The 21,599-nt window shown below is 38.1% G+C and overlaps 1 protein-coding gene across 1 annotated transcript in view; it reads right to left on the bottom strand.

The window, feature by feature from the left end:
• TMEFF1 (transmembrane protein with EGF like and two follistatin like domains 1) overlaps positions 1–21,599 on the bottom strand; it is a 98,304-nt gene that overhangs the window by 12,489 nt on the left and 64,216 nt on the right. The window contains exons 6-8 of the mRNA XM_068974269.1: positions 17,550–17,698; positions 15,735–15,800; positions 1,746–1,869 (exon numbers count right to left, since the gene is read on the bottom strand). Of these exons, the coding sequence (XP_068830370.1) occupies positions 1,746–1,869; positions 15,735–15,800; positions 17,550–17,698 (339 nt within the window). The remainder of the gene's footprint in view (positions 1–1,745; positions 1,870–15,734; positions 15,801–17,549; positions 17,699–21,599) is intronic.

Below are 21,599 nucleotides of genomic sequence, written 5' to 3'. Positions count from 1 at the left end.
CAAAAAATATTCACTGAGTAGCTACTGGGAGAGGCCATATGCCAGGCACTGGGGAGACAATGGTTAGCAAAACAGAGCCCCCAACCTAACAATGCGTATAAGCCTAGGAATATCAATATTGTCAATATCAATATCCATTGCTATTTATTAAATACAGATTATGTAACAGGCATTGTGATAAGTACTTTGCATATATTAACAACACTGGGAAATAACTACCATTATCATTTCTTTTAATTGGAGGATAATTGCGTTACAGTATTGTGTTGGCCTCTGCCATACATCAACATGAATCAGCCACAGGTATACATATGTCCCCTCCTTCCTGAACCCCTCTACCCCTCCTCCCATCTCCCGTTCCATCCCACCCCTCTAGGTTGTCACAGAGCACTGGGTTGAGCTTCCCGTGTCACCCAGCAAATTTCCACTTGTTATCTGTTTTACATATGGTAATGTATGCGTTTCCAAGCTGATCTCTCAGTTCATCCCGTCCTCACCTCCCCCACTGAGTCCACAGGCCTGTTCTCTATGTCCACATCTCCACTGCCCTGAAAATAGGCTCATGAGGCTTAGACATCAACCTCTCCTTCCCTCCCTTTTAGGTATCTTAAAAGACACCCCAGGCTCAGAGGACAACATGATCGGAACTTCCATTGAGATATGTCTGTCACTATGAGACAAGCGTAAGGAATCCACCGTATGATTTTATTTTGTTCTCCCTTGCATGGCTGTATTTTTTTTTTTTTTTTTAATGTACAGGCAAAGAGGTAGGGTGGGGAGTGAGGCTGGTATTAGCTCCTTCAAAGACAGGAAACCATTCAATTAGAAGGAAGCTGAAAGTTTAACAAAGAACTCTTAATAACCATTAAAACAATTTACAGTGTTTTGTTTTATTTTTTAAGTAGGAGGATAATGGGACGGAGCAGGGTTGGGGAGAAGTCAGGGGAATTAAGTTAAAGAAACAGAAACCAGGAGACTTGATTTCACAAGCTTTCTTTTACTTCTTGAAAAAAAAGATTCACTGGTCAAACTGCAGGGGGAAGGAGTAAGAAGAATAAGACCAATCGCCCTGTGTTTGCAAACACTGCCTTGACAACTAGACCAACCAGAGGTGAAAGACAAGCTCCCAGAAGCAGCAGCAAGAAGTGCTATCAGTACAGACACGGAACAGCAAAAACACTAAGGCCATAAGGGTGAGTATCAGGAAATTCGAGATCTAGTTTTATCTCAGCTCTATTTACACAACCTCTCTGAAATCACACAGTTGAAGATTCACACCCTTTCTGTCTCCATCCCTCATATTACACCTGATTCTAATCCCCATTCCCCTTATTTTGAGAAATACATTATAAACTTTATTTGAAACTTGACCATAAAGTTTAAGAACATTCTCAGTTCTTAACACACTCACTCTGTGACAGACTGCCTAAAAATCAAAATAAGGTTGGTCTATGGGTATAGTTCTATATTAAAAAATACATAGCATAATATTAAAAAGGTTAAGCCTATCTCAAAACCCTAATAAACATCTGGGTTGCTTTTTGTTGGGTTGTTTTTTTTTTTTTTTGCATATTACTTGCCAGCTTTTTCCAAATGATGCTGCTAATGTTTTTTTTTTTAACTCAACTGCAAATAAATACTACATTTTAGTGATATTTTTAGTCCACATTTCATTACCTGCTACAGAGCAGTGACCAAAGATGGAAAAAAGGTCTCACCTCTGATCTGGAGGTACTCTGACTTACCTACAAGAAGCCTTCTGAGTAGAATAAATGAATTCACATTTTCCATGGATGCAGTAACCATTGAGGTTTTCAGGGCAAGGCATGTGGTTTCCAATATAAACATCTTCCCTTTGATCACTAGCATCTTAAAAGAACATAAACCAGGTCAATAAATAATGAAAAGCAAATTGAAAAACATGGACTTTTCAAAGGTTCTAAGACAACAAATAAATCCACCCCTTGCTGGGTAATTTGGGAAGGAAATTTATCAGATAGGAGGCTGGACAAGAACCAAGGTCTCATTAAGCCACAAACACAGCAGGTAGACTGTTTAGATTCAAAGCATTTAAAAATATTTGCAGGATGCGACCACTATGAGCAACTGCTGTTTAAAAATAATCAGAAAAAATAAAAACACTCAACATCTTTGCTATTAAAAAAAATATTACTTCCAGAAGAAATCTCACCTCTGTGTCAGAGATGGGGTACGTAGCACTGGCTTTTGGGGAATTGACTTACTCTAGCCATTCACCTTGAGGCTATGAAATTGAGGCCAAAGGACACTGGTAAGGCAGAGAACAAGTATGAGATTCTGAAATTTTAGGGTGAAAGGTTTACTTTGGAATGAAAACTATCGAGCATATTGAGTTTTTCCCAAGTGAAAATAGTTCTCTGTTCTTTTTAAATTGTTTTTCTTAGTGTACGTTTCTGTAAAAAAAAAAAATTCAAATGATACAGAGAACAAATAAAAAAGAAATTTTAAACCGCCCCAAATCTCTCTATCCAAAGAAAACCATTGTAAACATGTTAATGAATATGTGTTTGGACTTAAGTATACTGACTTGAACTGAATTGGGTTGGACTGAAGAAAACGGGAGGGTGGTAAGTAATTTCACTACCAAAAATGGGAAGACTCAGGAAGCAGAGCTAGAAAAGAGCAGGAAAGAAGAAGGCATGGGGATCCAGTCTTCAAAACCAACGATATTCTTTCCTTAATTCATTCTCTATTTCTATGTCTCTTTTCCCCATATACTTGTTTAGTCGTTAAGTCATGTTAGACTCTTTGTGACCCCATGAACTGAAGCATGCCAGGCTTCCGTGTCCTTCATTACCTCCACATACTTACATATGCATACTTATTTACATATTCACACAGCCTAGAATGAATGTTTTACTTTTTTTCTGGTGTTTACCTAATACGTTAGTCCTCAGCTCTATGAACCCAGAGTTCCCCAATGTTTACAGGCCTGTCCATGTGTAGGAAAAACTCCCAAGCTTCCTGCCATTTTATAAAATTCCAGCTTACAGATCCTGTGTATTATTCTGTGAATTACAGATTCTTACTAATAATAATCTCACAATAATAATCTCGTGTGACCTTGAGCATACCACCCTCTCGAAGCCTGAGATCTCACAACTGTATTATCTGAGATAATTAATGCATGTACAGGCCACTAAACCCACCAGTTCTCTATGTAACACATCATGCACCAGCCAAGACTTATCTCCCTCAAATACACACAAAGTGTTAATATAATCTGAAGAATTATTAATAGAAACATATTAAGAAGGAATGAAATAAGAGACGACATGTATATATAGATATCAAAAAGCAAGGGAGACCTGGGAATAGGTGTACCAAGTGTGAAAAAACTGAGAACTGAAAATGCAGGTTTTTCTGGAGATCAACATTTACATATGAAAGGAGAATCTCTTTGACTATTAATCTCAATGATTATTAAGTTCAAAGATAAGACCTTCCCAAGACCAAATTCATGCCATTTTACCTCAAATTTTATGTATTTACAACATTGTGCAAATTTATGCATAGAAAGATAATTAAACTAAGGGGAAATTCAACACAGAAGATCTCCATTTTAAGGGTATCTCTGCTATTTTGTGTAACTTTAATCAAATAATTTCTTCTAAGAGAGCTGAATGAGATCAGCAAAGTCCATCAGTAGTATAACACAGTGGACTTCCCCGGTGGTCCAGTGTTAAGAATCCGCTTGCCGGTGCATGTATTCGATCCCTGGTCCAGAAACACTCCACATGCTGTGGGGCAACTGACCCACGTACCACAACTCTGATGCCTGAGCACCCTAGAGCCAGAGCTCCAAAACAAGAGAAGCCACTGCAGTGAGAAGCCAGCCCCCCACAACTAGAGAAAGCCCATGAGAAGCAATGAAAACCAGCACAGCCAAAAATAAATACATAAAATAATTTTTAAAATAAACCAAACAAAATGCTGATAATAAAAAAGATGTATAACATAAGACACATACATAATCTTATCTTCTAGTAATAGAAATTTTTTGTCTATTTTTAAAAAGAAAATTTTTATTTTTTACTTATTTTATTTCACATTTTTTAAAGTAGACAAGGTAATTTAAATCATGTATTTTATTTAACCTAATATATCAAATAAATAGCATTTCAACATATATTCAGATAAATTATGATAGTTTATATTCCTTTTTCTTAAATAGATCTACAAAATCTGGAGAGCACTTCACACTTACAGGACACCTCAATTCCAACTGGTCACATTCCAAATACTCAACAGTCACATGTGGCTAATAGCCACCATGCTAGACAGCACAGAATAGGTGGCTTATTCATTTATCATTTATTCATCACCTTCCATATGCCAGGGACTCTGCTAGGTGCTGGGATAAAAAAGCAGTTAAGATATATCCTGTCCTCAAAGGGCTTACAGGGGCTCCTCCAGCTCCCAAACCATAATTACGCTGTGGCAAAGAAATCAAGCCTTCTGCTGGGCTGCTACAATCCTGAGCAATCCTACAATCCTAACCCACTTCTGTGCTACAATACTCACAACACTGTCATAACTATTTAGGTATGAACACATGTAAGAATTAAAGATTTTAAAATTAAAAAAAAAAAATTAAATAAATAAATCTAAAAAAAAAAAAAAAAAAAAAAAAAAAAAAAAAAAAATAAACTGGTCTCTACCATGAGACCATGAACTCCCTGAGGATCTAGATGCCTGTATTATCCACTTCTGTATAACTCCTGACACTTAGAACATAGTAATGTTCTTGCTATGGTTTCAAACCAAGAGTAGTATTTGACCTTTGCAATCAAGCCATGAAGTGACTTGAGGAATGCAACTGTCTCCCACAGTGCTTATCATCCTGCAACTTCTCAAAACATGATATTTTCAGGCTGTGGTATACCATGAAGTATATAATAATGGACTATACAGACTGAGGTTAGGTACCAGCCTATAGAAATAAAGTTGCATAAAGTATATAACAAAAAGACCACATTGGTCTACAAAAGCTGTGGCAATGTACTAACCTACCATAAGAAAGTCCTAAAAACAGCAAAGTAATGCAGAGCTGAAAGTGATCAGAGAATTTAGATGCATGATAGTGATAAGAAAATTAAGAATGGGTTATGAGAAATGAATAAAGAGTACACCACCAATAGCATTCACTGAATAATTAATGAAAGAATGTGGTTTCAAGCTCTAGACAAAGCAAAGCCATATAAAAGTGGATGTGTCTATTAAGACTTTGAAATCTCTGTCTGTCACAGAGTCCAAATTCAGCATTCTGCTCAATGCCAACACTATTCATTCTATTATGCTTACATACTATTTCTGTACACATCCATATGCTCAGCTAAGCTACAGAGGGGGTAAGGGAAATGTGATCACAGTCCCTGCCCACAAGAAGTTTATCTTCAACATACACACACAAAACGCTGAACAACACGAGAGAAGAGGTCCCACACGATAGCAGACAATGAAACACCAAAAGAAGGCTTTATAGTACCAGGTGAACCATGGAAGTTCACTTGAAAGGAGAACTTCATCTTAGGCAGAATAACCCAGGGAAGGACTCATAGAGAAGGTAGGACTCAAGTTAGGTCTCAAAGCATGGACAGATTCAGATAGTTGAACGGTGGGAACCAAAAAGCAGGCATAAGGTACCTGTTCTCACTCTCGAGAACAAGAGGTAAGTGGACCTAGCAAGAACTGTACATTCAGACTGTACAAGAGTTTAAGTCAAAGTTGTGAAAATAAGTTGAAGTCAGAGCATGGAAAAATTTAAGCCTCAGATGAGAAACATTTTCTTAATCATATGGACAAGGAGGACCAAGTTGGAGGGCAATACAAGCAAAGCCATGGTTTACATAAGAAGTTAACTGAGAGCGGGTACCTAGGGCTAGGGCTGATGGTTAGGGGGGAATGGGAAGTGACATGGGTGTGAGGTTTATTTTGAGGGTAATGAAAATGATTTAAGATTAGATTATAATGCTAGTACATGTGATATTAGTACAATCCTGTAAATATACTAAAAGAAAAAAAAAACACTGAATTACACTATTTAAACAGGTGAACTTAATGGTATGTAAATTATATCTCAAAAAGCTATTAAAATTAATTGGAAGAAAAAAGGAAGACAGAATGACCAATTTCGAGGTTACTACACAATCCAAACTCTGGCACTGAAAAGTTTGAGCTCAGCAGTAGGAACAGATAATAGAAACACAGAAAAAAAAGACAGTGTCCAGATGCTTTGGAAAGTAAATGAAACCAGAAACTCAGATGTGTAAGGGTCTTTGGAGGTCATTTGGTCTAATGAAGGAATTTCTTTAGTTATAACCTCATGATCCTGTTTCTACTTAAACATGTTCAGAGATAAGGAACTCATAATATCAGTTCAGTCCAATTCAGTCGCTCAGTCATGTCCAACTCTTTGCAACCCCATGAATTGCAGCACACCAGGCCTCCCTGTCCATCACCAACTCCCGGAGATTACTCAAACTCATGTCCATCGAGTCGGTGATGCCATCCAGCCATCTCATCCTCTGTCGTCCCCTTCTCCTCCTGCCCCCAATCCCTCCCAGCAAGAGTCTTTTCCAATGAGTCAACTCTTCGCATGAGGTGGACAAAGTACTGGAGTTTCAGCTTAACATCAGTCCTTCCAAAGAAATCCCAGGACTCATCTCCTTTAGAACGGACTGGTTGGATCTCCTTGCAGTCCAAGGGACTCTCAAGAGTCTTCTCCAACACCACAGTTCAAAAGCATCAATTCTTCGATGCTCAACTTTCTTCACAGTCCAACTCTCACATCCATACATGACTACTGGAAAAACCATAGCCTTAACTAGATGGACCTTTGTTAGCAAAGTAATGTCTCTGCTTTTGAATATGCTATCTAGGTTGGTCATAACTTTCCTTCCAAGGAGTAAGCGTCTTTTAATTTCATGGCTCCAATCACCATCTGCAGTGATTTTGGAGCCCTCCAAAATAAAGTCTGATACTATTTTCACTGTTTCCCCATCTATTTGCCATGAAGGGATGGGACCAGATACCATGATCTTCGTTTTCTGAATGTTGAGCTGTAAGCCAACTTTTTCACTCTCCTCTTTCACTTTCATTAAGAGGGCTTTTAGCTCCTCTTCACGTTCTGCCATAAGGGTGGTGTCATCTGCATATCTGAGGTTTTTGATATTTCTCCCGGCAACCTTAATTCCAGCCTGTGCTTCTTCCAGCCCAGTGTTTCTCATGATGTACTCTGCACAGAAGTTAAATAAGCAGGGTGACAATATACAGCCTTGACGTACTCCTTTTCCTATTTGGAACCAGTCTGTTGTTCCATGTCCAGTTCTAACTGTTGCTTCCTGACCTGCATACAGATTTCTCAGCAAACAGGTCAGGTGGTCTGGTATTCCCACTTCTTGAAGAATTTTCCACAGTATATTGTGATCCACACAGTCAAAGGCTTTGGCACAGTTAGCAAAGCAGAAGTAGATGTTTCTCTGGAACTCTCTTGCTTTTTCAATGATCCAATGGATGTTGGCAATTTGATCTCTTGTTCCTCTGTCTTTTCTAAATCCACCTTGAACATCAGGAAGTTCACGGTTTACGTACTGTTGAAGCCTGGCTTGGAAAATTTTGAGCATTACTTTACTAGCGTGTGAGATGAACGCCATTGTGCAGTAGTTTGAACATTCTTTGGCATTGCCTTTCTTTGGGACTGGAATGAAAACTGACCTTTTCCAGTCCTGTGGCCATTGCTGAGTTTTCCAAATTTGCTGGCATATTGAGTGCAGCACTTTCACAGCATCATCTTTCAGGATTTGAAATAGCTCAACTGGAATTCCATCACTTCCACTAGCTTTGTTCGTAGTAATGCTTCCTAAGGCCCACTTGACTTCACATTCCAGGATATCTGGCTCTAGTTTGGTGATCACACCACTGTAATTATCTGGGTCATGAAGATCTTTTTTGTACAGTTCTTCTGTGTATTCTTGCCACCTCTTCTTAATATCTTCTGCTTCTGTTAGGTCCATACCTTTTCTGTCCTTTATTGTGTCCATCTTTGCATGAAATGTTCCCTTAGTACCTCTAATTTCTCGAAGAGATCTCTAGACTTTCCCATTCTATTGTTTTCCTCTATTTCTTTGCATTGATCACTGAGGAAGGCTTTCTTCTCTCTCTTTGATATTCTTTATATTCTTCAATATAATATAGTTAATTCCAATATTATCAAGTTTTCCTCATGTTGAATGAAATCTCTCTTTCATTATCTTTGTGTGGATTTCCCCATGTCTGTTCACCACCTACCTCACTGCCCACCGATTTTTTTCTTAATGTCAAACTTCCCTAGTTTTACCCTTTATTTACTTTGCAACCACCAACCCACTAACATTTAAGTTTTTAATACAACAGAATTGTCCTCTTTGCTAAAGATGGCTCAATGCAGAATTGTGTAAAACAATTTTACTTCAAAAAGAATCAACAAAATGTCAATAAACACATGAAAATATGTCCACCATCATTAATCATTGCATCATTCATCTGTACTCAGTTGTGTCGGACTCTTTGCAACCCCATGGGCTGTTGCCTGCCAGGACCCTCTGTCTATGGGACTTTGCAGCCAAGAATACTGGAGTGGGTTGCTATTTCCTTCTCCAGGGGATCTTCCCAACCCAGCAATAGAACCCACATCTCTTGTGTCTCCTCATTGGTAGGCGGACTCTTTTCCACTGCACCACCTGGGAAGCCATTAATCACTAGGGAAATACGAATCAAAACAAGACAGTGCCTTACACCCAAAAGGATGACTACTATTCCCAAACCAGGAAATAACAAGTATTGGCAATGGTAAGAAGAAATGGTAATCCTTGGGCGTGGTGGTGAGAAAATGTAACAGTACAGCCACTAGGGAAAACTGTAGGGTGCTTCCTCAAAAAATTAAAAGTAGATATACCATATGATCCATCTGGATACCACCCCGCCCCAAAAAAAATGGAAAGCAAGGTCTCCAAGAGACAGCAATATACCTATATTCATGGTAACATTACTCACAATAGTTAAAACATGGAAGCAACCCAGGTGTCCATTAATGGATAAACAAAATGGATGAGTTGTAGGGAATATTCTACACACTAGGAAATATTCAGCCTTCAAAAGGAAATTAATTCCAACATATGCTATGACACAAACAGACCTTGAGGACATTATGTTAACTGAAGCCAGTGACAAAAAGACAAATACTGCATAATTTCTACTTATATGAGTTATGTAGAATAGTCAAAACTATAGCAACAATCAGCAGAATGGTGGTTATAAGGGCAGAAGGGAGGGGGAAATGAAGAGTTATTGCTTAATGGCTATACTTCCAGTCTCATAGGATGAAATGATTTCGAGAGATGGATGCTGTGATGGCAGCACAACATGAATTTATCAAATACCACCAGACCCGTACACTTAAAAAATGGTTAAGATAGCATGTGGTGTTGTTATATATATTTCACAACTTTAAAAACGGAAAGAAAAACTCTGTATAAGCCTAATGACAGGAGGCTCAGTAGAAAGAATGTAGTAAACTGAGTTCAAATTGAGATCTCCAGTCCTCCAAAAGGTATTTATTAAGCATCCATCATGTCCCAGGCAAGACAGCAGTTCCTGGAAGTTCAGGCAAAGCAGTACAAGCTAAACGTAGGTGTAAAGACCCACAGGTAGCTGAGTATATGAACTAGTTCTTAGAGAAAGAGTAAAGCCAGAGTATAAGTGTTCACCAAGGTGGCAGCTGAGAGCAGATTAAAGATTCTGAAGAAAATTGAAGAGAACATGCACTGGAATAGTTGTCATGAACAAGAAAGATCACCAGGGCTTAGGGTCAGAAAGTCTGAATTCTGGTCGCTGCTCTGCCATTCTACATGAGCCACAGTTTCAGCTTCTTCATCTGCAAAATGGTGGTAACATGATTGTGGCAAGGATTAAATATGTGAAAGCAACTGGCACATAGTAGCGTACTTGATTAAAAACAGTTAAAAGGATAGCCTACTGTCACTCATGAGCCACATTAAACATAGTGACAAGGCAGACTTACCCATGGTAAGAACCTTTAGCACAGCCAGGCTACTAACAATGAAATTAGGAAAAAAAACACCATAATAACATCAATAAGGAATTCAGTGACATCATTTAATGCTCAAAGTAATCCTAGGCAGTAGGTATTACTGCCCCTGCTTCACAGATATGATCGCTGAGGCTCAGAGAAATCAGGCCACACTGCGTTATGGTCCACAGCATGGACCAAGTCTGACTTCAGAGCACAAGCTCTTAACCATCACAAGACTTCACCAAGGTAGGTGGGGAACAGACAAAAGTGGAATGTTCAAGCACTTGCTCTCCAGGCCATGTTAATTAGATAACTTCAAAAAGGAAAGATTAAAAGGCTTTACAGACGTAATGAAGCACAGTTTCAGAAACCACAGCAGAGATGTAGCCTTGCACAGCAAGAACTGGGCACGGTCCTGTACAAACAATGCCTTCAGGCAAGTGGTGACAGGCTCCATGAATAACAGCTGCAACTGCGAGTCTCTGAACAATGTGTGCGTGTGTGTGCATGAGCACACACACAATATAAAAAGCTCAGACACCCAGCAGTGCCTTCCACCCTACAGAGGCATTCAGAAACCAATTTGCCACCAGTGGCAGTGTTTTCAAATACAAAGGAGAGTATGGTTCTAAGTGACGATGTGGTAAGACTCCAGATGGCTTATCTGCAAAGGCAAGTGTCACTGACTCTGTCTTGGTCCATCCATGTTCCACCCAAACAAAGCACCAGGAATTGCTGTTAACAACCAGGACATGCACCTAGAAGAGGCTACTGAGGGCACAACAACATCAATACTGCATTAGTAACTCGAGGGCTCTCTATTTCCACAGAGCCAATATACTGAATCCAAAAATTCAATATACTCTTTCCTGCTTCCCCTATACCAACCTTCACTCCAAGCTTCATCACTAACACATCCTTCTTTAACCCAAGTCTCCTCAGACCCCAACAGAGAATCATTTACCTAGGCAGAAACTCCCGTCTACTCCCCAACACCCCCTACCCTTTCATGTCCAGGGAGTAGATATGACCAACCCTAACCCTGCTTCTTTCTTTCCTAGTCTTTCCACTCTGCCCAGTGAAACACCTTTTCTAATGCATATAAACTCATCCACCTCCTCAGGGGTTCCCTTAGGAAGCACTCCTTTCAACTCCCTGATGGAACAAAATCACATTACTCCTACACCCCTTCGGCCCCTCCCTTCCCCTGCTGTGCTCACCACCTGTCACCTCCAGATCAGCATCCCACTCTCATCTCTCAACGACCTTCCTCCCCGTAGGGTTCTGTGCCACCCACCTACACAGCCTTCTCACCATCTTCACTGTGATCCTCCTCCACACTCCACAACATAGGCTCTCCCCCTCCTTCAGTGACTGCAGCAACTAGCTCAGGCTTACCTTTTGATAAGGCAAATTTATCAAGACCGTTTTTAAAAGGGCATATCAAATGAGCTGTATTAAAATATATAAACATTAATCACCAAATAATGGAACCAACAATATCGATATCTTGGTGTGTCTGGTATCCTTGATCAGCAGGAGGAGAGGCTGAGAGGATGAAATTGAAGTTGAGGTGAGGATTGGGGTGAGGTGATGCTCAGGAATGGAGTGAGAATGTGTTGGCAATTAAAAGGTGTTACAGTGGATTTCAGGCTGTATGAAAATATCCCTGGATAAAAATGGCCACTTATTAAAATGTCATTTGCCACAAAGGAACTTTCTGGGTAGATGGAAACCTTGCAAAGACTGTGATAAGGTGTAGTACAGATGAGGTCTATCCATTTGTCAGTGGCTAACATTTGTGCATTTCCATGTATATAAATTACAGTTCAAAAAAATCTGTAAAGTAAGAATAATGATAATCCACCGGGTAAAGGTATACAGACAAAACAAGGATGACAGAATGCTGTTCACTGTTGATAGTGGTTGAGTATATAAGGGTTCATTATACTATCCTGTTCATTCGTGTTTGAAATTTTCTGCAACCAAGTTTTTAAAATGTCACATACCCAGCTCCCAAACACCTGGTGTGTGTGTGTGTGCACGTGCGTGCACACATGTGCACATTTAGTCACTCAGTCATGTCTGACTCTTTGCAGCCCACCAGGCTCCCCTGTCCATGGGGATTCTCCAGACAAGAATACTGCAGTGGGTTGCCATGCCCTCCCCTGGGGGATCTTGCTAACCCAGGAATCAAACCCAGGTCTCCTGCATTGCAGGTGGACTCTATACCATCTGAGCCACCAGAGAAGCTGAAGACTGGAGTGGGTAGCCTTATCCCTTCTCCAGGGGATCTTCCCGATCCAGGAATTGAACCGGGATCTCCAGCATTGCAGGTGGACGCTTTACCAGCTAAGCTACTAGGGAAGTCCATACACCTCATGCTCAGCCACTATATCCTTTATGACATATCTACAACAAATCTTCTAACACTGCAATTTCAACATTTACCACAGGTTTTCCAATAGCCTGAGAAAAGCACTAACTCACCACCATGCTGGACATTTAAATGCTCCATCTTGAAAGCACACTTTTCCAAGAGTTCAACTTTACATTTCTGACATCTTCAAATTTGACGCTTGTCCTCTAATTCCTTTATGCAGCATTTTAAACTAGCAGTCAGTCTTTCTATTTCAACTTCTGTGCCACTAGTCTCTTCATGATGTTTTACCTCTGGATCTTCTTTCTGCTTCATCCTAGCCTCCTCTCCTTTAAAAATAAGAGTGCTGTCCAACAGAATTTTCTGCAGCTCTTGATATGTTCTGTATCTGTGCTGTCCAATATAGTAACCATGGGTCACATGGGACTACTGAGGATTTAAAATACGGCTAGTATAACTGAGAAACAAAAACCTTTAATTTTATTTCATTTTATCCAATTTAAATTTAAATAGCCACATGTAGCCAGTGGCTACTCGACTAGACAATGCAGCTCTATAATCTCTTTCACTCATTCTCATCACTTCAGTTACCACCTAGATATCCAAGGACTAACTCGTAAATTTATGCTAAAATACAAAGTCGTCCAGGTGAGTTCCACAAGCAACTCAAACCCCAAAGTAAAAGTAATCATCTCCACCATCAACTCCTTTCTTACTTACCCCAAACACCTTTCCTCTCCCAATATTCTTAGTTCAATAAACAGAATCCATCATCTAAGTCATCCTAGTTTTAACTCTTTTATCCTCCATATCTTAAGTAGGAATCTATTCCTTTTGAGCCTAATTAACTGATCTCTCTGTCTCTAGCCCAAAGTACATAATAAGCACAAGTCCTGCCTGGTATAATGTATTCAGCTGGTTAATACTGTAGCCTTTCCTTTTCAAATATATTATGATTTCCCCACTGCCTACAAATGAAGTTTAAATGCTCTAGGATAACAGAGCATTCAAGATTGTACACTGGGAATTCTCTGGCAGTGCAGTGGTGAAGACTCAGACGAAAAAAAAAAAAAAGGACTGTACACAATCTGGCCCCAAGCTACCTTTCCATACTTGCCTTCCATTTCTGCCTTTTACATCCCTTCTCTCCAGCCAAAAAGGGTTCCTCATTGTTCTCCAATACATTCTACCCCAATGTTTGCATTCATACTTCTGCTGATGCTCTTCCATCCTCCTTAAATACCCTTCGACCTCTTCAAATCCTAACCATCCTTCAAGGTTCAGCACAAATAAGACCTCTTCTATGTGTTTCTTAGACCTACACCATTCTCCCCACTCTCATGCATGCATGCTCAGTCATGTCCGACTCTTTGCAACTCCATGGACTGTAGCCTGTCAGGCTCCTCTGTTTACGGAATTTTCCAGGCAAGAATACTGGAGTGGGTTGCTATTTCCTACTCAAGGGGATCTTCTTGACCCAGGGATCAAACCTGCACCTCCACCTGTGTCACCAGTCCCCACCAAATAGTAATTTCTTTTTTTCTGAGTTCTTATCCTAACTTTTTCAAAGCACTACATTCATAACAATAACCAACTTTCACTTTGTTAGAAGAAGGTTATGTTCATTTCTTGTGTCACAAGTTCTTTAAAGATGGATGTCATGTATTACATATCTTTCTATCCACCAACAGTTTCTGATAAAACAACCAGTAAAAAAAGGCACTTAATAAGTTACATCTACTGATTATGATCATTTCATTTGCATTATAGACAAATTCTTATATGTAAAGAATGTTCAGTATCTCAAAAATGGCTTAGGCACTAAATTATCCCTGGAAAATTATCGAAGACAGACAAGTATTTTGGGTATACACAATTCCCCAAATTGCCTTAAGCAGGAGCTTCTACCTACTGAAAAAGAACTTTCCTATTCTGGTTATGTACTATCAGTATAAAGAATAAAACTAGCATTGATCTATTATATCTCCTATGGGAATACAAAGATTTCCTATTTTAAACACAGCACATAGTATCAACATAGGAAACTGATATTTCAGGGGCTCATGGGATATAACTGATTCAGGTTTAATATGATTCAAGTGACAGAAATACAAATTATTCAATGATAATAACAGCTACCACTTCTTACACACTTATGAGTATGTCAGATACTATTCAAAGCAATTGACATGCATTATCTCATTTGACCTTTATGACACTCTATGAGATAGGGCCTGTTATTCTCATTTTATGTATTTTTTAGAAATTAGGCATAAAAGGTAGATCACACTTTTTTTTTAAAAACTGCCCATTAGTATAACCAAACAGATGGCATAGAAGATACATGTAAAAGCAAATATACAGAAACCCTGGTCTAGGATCCTAAGATCAGGACCTGCTTCGGTTCACTAGCTATAACCTCAATGCGACTCAATATTTTCACTGGTCCATAGCCATCATAGTGGTTGCAAAAACCAAATGAAATAATGAATATGAAAATGAGAAATTAAAGCACACTGGACTTGCAGTCAAGGGAACTAGAATCCAATCTCTGATCTGACCTTAAAATAAAAGACTCTGTACGAATAAATCCTACAGTTTCTTTAAGCTATATCCATTCTTCTGACAGGCATGGAGCCCCTAGGTAAGTGCCAGACGTTCTGCTAAGTGTTAGGAATCCCAAAGTGAACATGGCAGAGCTCACAGTCCAGAGAGGGATGCAGATGAGTAGAACAGACAATTATACTTAAAGCAGGTTAAGGGCTTGGTCATCAGAGTATGAAGAGAAGCACGCAATCTAGGTTTAAGAGTCAAGGGATAGTTCCCAAACAGAAATAACCTCTAAGGTGACCGAAAGGATGACTCCTAGGCAAAGAAGAGTTCCAGGCAAAGGGAACTAGGTTCAAAGACCCATGCACAGAGGTTAAGTGTTAACAGTAGATTCTAGAAAGGCAAAGAGGATTTTAAAAGCAAAGATGAGAGATCTTTCTGTATAATTTCTTACAAACGCATGTGAATCTACAATTCTCACAGTAAAAATTTCAATTAAAAAAACACAGATGTGAGAGTACTCTGTAAACTGAGAAGCACTCAGTCAATATTATTACTAAAATTTAACTGCATAATGTATATTGCCATAGAGCAAAGCTGGAAAGGTCATTATAATGGATCGAGAACCACTAAGGACAGCTAGTGACCATATTTCAACACTTGGCCAAAATTCAGGAAATTGTGATTCAGTACCTTTCACATCTGGTCGATACTGTAGTCCATCATCCTTCTTTCCCAACAAACTAGTGTCATCTGTGTCTGTAAGAGAAAATGATTTGAAAATTAAGATACATATGATGTTTAAGTCATACCATGAAACTCCTAAATATTCCAAACGCTCCAGGTCCTTCCAATTCTCTGTCCACTTTTCCTGATCTACCACTCACTTGATCTATTGTAACACTTCTGTCTCAGCACTCAGATATAAATGCGTTCTGCATGATGAACAGTCTAACTTCACTGAAACTTCAGCTAAAATATTATCTCCTTAAAAAGTCTTCCCTGTGAGACTGAAATCACATAGACCTTGAAGAGAAAGGATTAGCCGGTTCTCCAAGGGACAATGGTTTCAAGATTTACCTTCTCGCACCACTGTTTCCTTGGAAATATATCAAGTTAGTATAAATGTGGAATATCAACTGTGTTATCAGACAAAATTTATTATAAACATGACCCCTTACTGGTGAATTATGTTAGGACAGGAAGACTACACGAACCATAAACACCTGCTGGGAAGCATAAGCTTCGGTTTTCCCAGTGCACAGTGAGGGCAAGGGAAGGTACAGTCAGGTGTAAATGGGGACCAAGATAAACCACTCCACAGGATTCTAAAAGCATGAATTTCAATTAACAAAATCCTCAAGCTTGACCAACTCTTCTGAATTTGAAATTCCAGGTAGTACCATTCAACCACAAACCAGTTCCTCAGAAAACACATGCTTTCCTCAAGAATACACTTTAACCTACGCTACAAATGCCACCCCAAGAAAGAAAAGCAAACCACACTACTGCTTCCACCTACAAGGGGCTCTGTCAGTAAACAGTTTCCGCTGCCATGTACACACCTGACTCTCACCTAGATATCCTCTGAATAGTTTCTTGGGCATTCTTCAGTAGCTTAGACCACAGACATTTCAATCAGTTGTTCAGTATTTCACAAATAGCTTGTTATCAGTATAAAGCAGCAAACTCTGGCTTGCAACCTCTTCCTCTTAGCTATGTTTTCCGTAAGCTCATGAAAACATAGCCCTTTAATAAACGCAAAAAGGTGGGGAAGTGGTCAGAAGGGAGGGCACTTAGACCTAGTAGCAGGAAAGATGCATAAGCCTAGGCCATCAGGAAGCATCTGGACTTGTTTGCTACTGGGAAATCGTACCTTATGCTTGCCTCTATGTGTCTTACTAGGAAAAAAGATTGAAAACCTCTGCCTCTGTGACCAGGTATTTCTAGCAGGAATAGAAGACAAAAACTTATTCTTAGTTGGTATCATGGTTCTTAAACTACGGCAAAAAGCAAGAAGGGGGAAAGAATTTTAAACTGAAAGTAATACTTTTTCCTTATATTCTATAACTTCACACCAAAATCTTTAACAGTATAAAATATGTAGGGGTAAAAACTAGAGAAAACATGAAAACAAAATAAACTATTATGCTCTAGAAAGAAAAGCTGAAAAAATGTTAATATTTAGTTTTACTATAATTAAAATAAACTCATTTCTAAACAACTATAATCGTTACAAATTTGAGACAATTCTTAAGAAGTATAAATATAGCTATACGTTCATGTTAGGATCAGCTTAGTAACTAACTAAGCAATCAAGAAGCATTGTTTGTGTCTTAAGATAGTGAAAGCAAATTTTTAAAATAACAAAACAAAGAAGTTCTAAAATACACAGTAATAAAAAATAAAGCATCAAAGATTTTTCATTTTACAAATTCAGAACACTACCAAAATATACAAATAAGACTGTAGACATATTTAAAGACAGATCCCTAGAATTAATTTTACCTGTGCAATGACCAAGATGCCTTATATCAATTTGTTCTTGTTTTATACAAGATGCTTCTCGAACAAAACAGGGATTGTTATAGGAACTCCCATCAGAAGCACACACAGGATTAAAACTGTATCCACTGCAGTCTATATTACATACACACCTGTTGGAAAAAACAAAAACTATTTATGTTTTACAACAAAGGTATTTTCACAATGCTGCAACAGCAAAACTGAGCAATTTTTTAAAACTTTTTAACATTTTTATTGAAGTACAGTTGATTTACAAGATTATATTAGTTTCAGGTGTACAATGCAGTGATTTAATACTTTTATTACACTTCAAGTTATTATATAATATTGGCTATATTCTCTGTGCTGTACAATATATCCTTGCAGCTTATTTATCTTATATAGTAGTTTGTAAGCAATTCTTTTTTTCTACTTTCTATAACAGAAGTCAATACATTATTTTAAGTCACTGATAACAGTTTAAGCAAAGTGAATGCTCAGCCAACAATTTCTTTCAGGTGAGAATCAAGAGATAATTTCATCCACATTATTACTAATGGAGTCACTTCTTTAGAACTTTCATATCTAGAGATAATAATCAAGATATGTCAAATATCAATAATATTAGTTAAAAAGCAACATGGTATAGCAGAATGGATACAGAATTATGAGTCAAAAGTCATGAATCTAAATCTTAGTCCAACAAATAACCAGATTTGTGTCCATATTCTCCCTCTAAGACTCAGTTTACTGATCCATAAAACAGAAGTAGTAATAATACACCTAACCTTCCCAAATAATGGGGAAGATTTAAAAAAACAGATATAAAACATGTAAAACAGAAGTCCTTCAAAAATGTTTCTGACTTACACATCCACCTGTATAACTGAGTTATATCCACTGAACACTCACTGCCTTCTAGAGAAGGCCAAGAAAGTACAAGGCACGGTCACTCCTCTCAAGGACAGTAAAATCTAACTGGGAATACAAAACTGAAAACCATAGAGACTCTCTGTTTTCCAGCAGTATGGTGGACTCGGAACCTGTACTAATCCTTCTAATGAAAATAACAAATATTTTAAAACATTCTCAAATGCACCTGCAAGATGTCAAGAAACAAGCAATATTCAAGAAAAGTTAAATGAAGACAAGAATAGAAAAAGATCAATTAACTTTGCCAAAGCTGATTTTCACCTTGAAGGCATGTGCCGAACTAGGTAAATTCAGTTATCAACTTTTTGACTTTGCAGGCCTCTGAGAACAGAAAGAGAAAGAATACTGACCTACCTAAATCTGTAGACCCTGGAAAAAAGGCATGAGGGCAGAGGAGAAATGAGTTGCCATATTCCAAATGGACTGTTTAAAGGGGAAAAAAAATCTTTCCCTGAGCCACAGTACTGAAGAGAGGGAAAAAAACCATCTCCCTGAGAACTACAAGCCAGTCTTCACATGAGTAATTACAACTTAAACTACGACTTGGATGTTCTGAAAAAAATCAAGCCCAGAATTTATTTTAAGAGTCAATGACTGGAATGGGCCCTAAGCAACTAACAAAAGTAAAAGCAATCCTCTCTGGAGAAACCCAACTTTATTATCCTAGACCTCAAATATTTTCCAAGATACAGTTCTGAGAAGAACAAGTAGATCACACACACGCTCATTCACTCCCACACCCACAACAGACAAGAAATAACACACATGGACAGAGCAAGCTGATGTGGAAATGAACCAACAAAAGCTTCTAATAAATAAAGAATGTATTATTAGAAATAAGAAACTCACTGGGCAGATTTAAAAGGAGAGTAGATACACTAAAGGTGAATCCATGAACTGGAAGACAGGTCAGAAGAAAATACCCAAACCACGGCTGAGTCGAAGAGACAGAATATATTTAAAAAAAAAAAAGATTAAGAGATGTGGAAGACAGTTACAAGATCTAATAAAAATCTGACTGGAGTTTCAGATGAGTTACAAGAATAAGGCAGGAATAATATTCTCAGTTTCTCAAACTTTCTAAAACTAAAGAAATATACTAATCTAAATATCCAAGAAGCCTAATAAATTCTAAACAGGATTATTAAAAAATAATCTAGACAGTGAAATATCACTTTGGAATTTTTGTAACATAGCAACAAAATAATATTTTAAAAGCAGCCAAAAAGAAAAGATTACCTTCAAAGAATCAAGAAGAGAGACAGGTGTCTTCAAAGGTAATACTAAAGCCAAAATATTTATTTATAGCCAAAAGACAGTGAAATATCTGCAATGTGCTGAGATAAAATAGAGTTTATATAAAAAGAACTATCTTTCATGATTAAATGTAAAATAAAAGTAATGTGGAAGAAGTAAAAATTTAGAGTTTGTCACTTGCTGACTGTCAGTAAAGGAATTATAAAGTCAGTAGAAAAATGATCCTACAAGAAAGACCTGATACGGAAACAGAAATGAAGAACAAAAGTAAACATACAAAAGCAATATTAACAAAATACTGACAATATAAAACAATGACATCAAAGCTCTGTGCTAATTAAAAAAAAAACAGTAAATTAACAATGGCATACAAATTGGGAGGGACTGAAATTACAGTGTTTTAAGAACAGAAATATTGATGAACTTCAGCCTGTGATAAATTGAATATACATGTTAAACTTATATGCAAAATATATATATAAATTAACTTGAAAAAAGATATAGGACTTGGAAGCATATAAGAATATATGTAAGAAAGTGTTCAAATTGTTCAATAATCAAGAAAATGTAAATGAAAACCACAAGATACCATCACATTCACTAAACAGCAAAAACTAAGAGAATACAAAGTGTTGACAAGGATGAGAACCAAAGGAAATTCTTACATTCTGCTGCAAGGAGAACTTACTGGTACAACCACTTTGGAAAACAAGCATTACCAGCAAAGCTAGACTTGCATATGTCCAATAATCCCACTACTGAGTGAGGCCCTTGAAAGTCTCTTACATATGTGCACCAGAAGATATGCATAAGGGTGGTCACAGAGCATTATTCATCAGAACAGAAGACTGGAAACAATCCAAAAGTCCATTAACATTAAAATGGACTATAAAAAGATGCGGAACAGTCAAGCAACTGGATTCAATTAAGCAGCTACGAGCATCAACACAAACAAATCTCAAAAACATAATTCTGAGCAAAAGAAGGTACTGCTGCTGCTGCTGCTGAGTCGCTTAAGTCGTGTCCAACTCTGTGCGACCCCACAGACAGCAGCCCACTAGGCTCCCCCGTCCCTGGGATTCAAGAGGCAAGAGCACTGGAGAGGGGTGCCACAGCCATCTCCAAAAGAAGGTACACATAGTATGATTCCACTTATACAAAATTCAAATTCAAACAAAAGCCATATAATATTGGGTTGACCAAAAAGTTCATTCGAGTTTTTCTGTAACATCTTACAGAAACTTTTTGGCCAATCCAAGTTATTGCAAGGAGGGTTATCATGTGATAGAACTACAGAGAAAAATAAAAGGAATGATTTCCACAAAATGCAGCAGAGCAGGCAGAACAAAAAAACACACAATGGGGGAGGATCACCGGAAGCAGCTCTAAAGTGCTGCCAATATCCTGTATTTCCCGGCTTGGGATGTAGGTGTCACAGTTTGTTTCATTTTTGTATGTTAAACTAAATGTATAAGTTTTCAAAAGCTTTTCAATACATGCTCTGTTTCACAATTTAAAAAAAAACTTTGAATATTTACTAACAAGTCAAAAATGGCTCTTATAATTTTTAAAGGGATGGGGACAGAGAATACATGACAGAGACAGTATGTGGCCCTCAAAATATAAAATATTTACCATTTAGTCCTTTACAGAAAAACACTGCCAACTCCAGGTTTAAGAGATCAAAGTAGGCAAAATTGGGATGGCAATTAAATAGAAAGAGTGGCCAACAAAAGAAAGAATTATAGAACAGTTTCAGGGATGAGAAAAGGCTCAGCAACAAAGGCAGAATACCATATCAATCGAGTGAGGAGAAACAAGGGAGTCAGCCGAGGCTTGTGTTCAATCACTAAGTTGTATCTG

Source organism: Capricornis sumatraensis, chromosome 6, assembly GCF_032405125.1.
Source record: "Capricornis sumatraensis isolate serow.1 chromosome 6, serow.2, whole genome shotgun sequence".
Classification (NCBI taxonomy): Eukaryota; Metazoa; Chordata; class Mammalia; order Artiodactyla; family Bovidae; genus Capricornis; species Capricornis sumatraensis.
The sequence above is the reverse complement of the archived record's forward strand: the minus strand, read 5'-3'. Positions and strand labels throughout refer to the sequence as shown.